This window comes from Vanessa cardui, chromosome 19 (genome assembly GCF_905220365.1).
Source record: "Vanessa cardui chromosome 19, ilVanCard2.1, whole genome shotgun sequence".
NCBI lineage: Eukaryota > Metazoa > Arthropoda > Insecta > Lepidoptera > Nymphalidae > Vanessa > Vanessa cardui.
This window is the reverse complement of record NC_061141.1, coordinates 10615850-10617346: the sequence shown is the minus strand read 5'-3', so window position 1 is coordinate 10617346 and position 1497 is coordinate 10615850. Positions and strand designations below refer to the sequence as shown.

The following is a 1497-nucleotide window of genomic DNA, read 5'->3' as shown; positions in this document are numbered from 1 at the left end:
CTTTGCAGAAGAGCAGAGAGGATACGCTCATCGTCTAAAGAACTACCCATTTTATTATATTTTAGTTACGATATCTATAACAAGAAAACAAATATACAGTAGAGTCCGTTTATAATGACATCGAAAGGAATTGACAAACACGTCATAATAAGCGGACGTCATACAAAGCGTTTTGTGAAATGAAAAATCTTTTTTATGTAAATATGTATGTACTTAAGTATTTTAATACAGAAACATAGTAATTAAATATGTATACATACAAAATCAAAATTGCACGTAATCAGCACATTATAACACATACAAGTGTATTTTTTACTGTAAGTAATCTGTAATTTTTGTCTGCTTTTGTTTTTTCATTTTATTGTAAAAACAGTCTCTAATACTATTGTGTATAGAAGACATAGCTATGGTCAAATTATCATTTTCAATATTGCTGTGAACAAATCGTGATAATAATTCTGCAGCTTTTAATGCCTCTTCTGCGGTAGGTAATGGTGCTTCCTCGACTTCCTCTTCCCCATCACTTTCGAGTTGTTCCTTAGCACTAATGTTCTGTACGATATTTTCATCGGTGGGTTCTTCGAATGTGAGGAGAGCGCTATCGATGTCAATATATTCTTCCCACATTTCCGGTGCTGCTAAAGAATCTGAATTTAGGTTTCGTGACCACAAAGATAAAGGAATGTCATCTTCTTCATCGAATTCATGTTCTGATATTTGAATAGGTAAACCGTCGTGGCTTTCAATGAATCCTGCATGTTTGAAACAGTTATGAATGGTACTTTGTGACATTTTATTCCAGGCATCATTAACCATCAGAATTGCATCTAGCACCGTTATTTTTGTAGAAGAGTTGTTTTCATTAGCATCAAGACAATTAATCATTTTGAGCACAAGGTTCTTCCTAAAATTCGTTTTGAGTGATCGTATTATTCCCTGATCCATTGGCTGTAGTACTGATGTTGTATTCGGCGGAAGGAAAGCAAGTGTTATAGACTTTAAATCAGTAACATTTGGATGCGCCGGGCAATTATCAACCAGCAATAGAATCTTTTTCTTCTTCTTTACCAAATCACGATCCCAATCACGAAGCCATTTTTCAAAAAGTTCTGACGTCATCCAAGCTTTACGATTGTTAGCATAATCGACAGGTAATGATTTGACACTTCTAAAACATCTTGGTTTTTGTGACTTTCCAATAATGAGCAATTTCTTCTTCTCTGTGCCACTCATATTCGCTGCTACCATGACAGTTATTCTATCTTTCGACAACTTACCTCCACTACAATTTTCACCTTTAAATTTTAAAGTTTTATCCGGCATTAATTTGTAAAAAAAGTCCAGTTTCATCAGCATTAAATATCTCATCATCAGAAAATTGTCTTCGTAAATTCGGCCACACAGATATTAACCAGTTTGTTGTTGAATTTTGATCAACAGACGAAGATTCACCGACAATTTTTCCCGCCACAATGTTATGTCGAACTTTAAAACGAC

At 34.4% G+C, this 1497-nt stretch overlaps 1 protein-coding gene across 1 annotated transcript; it reads right to left on the bottom strand.

The window, feature by feature from the left end:
* Positions 1-312: 312 nt before the first annotated feature.
* On the bottom strand, positions 313-1248 carry LOC124537765 (tigger transposable element-derived protein 4-like). Its single transcript, XM_047114654.1, has one exon. The coding sequence runs from the start codon at positions 1246-1248 to the stop codon at positions 313-315; it is 936 nt and encodes a 311-aa protein (XP_046970610.1).
* Between the last annotated feature and the right edge of the window lie 249 nt (positions 1249-1497).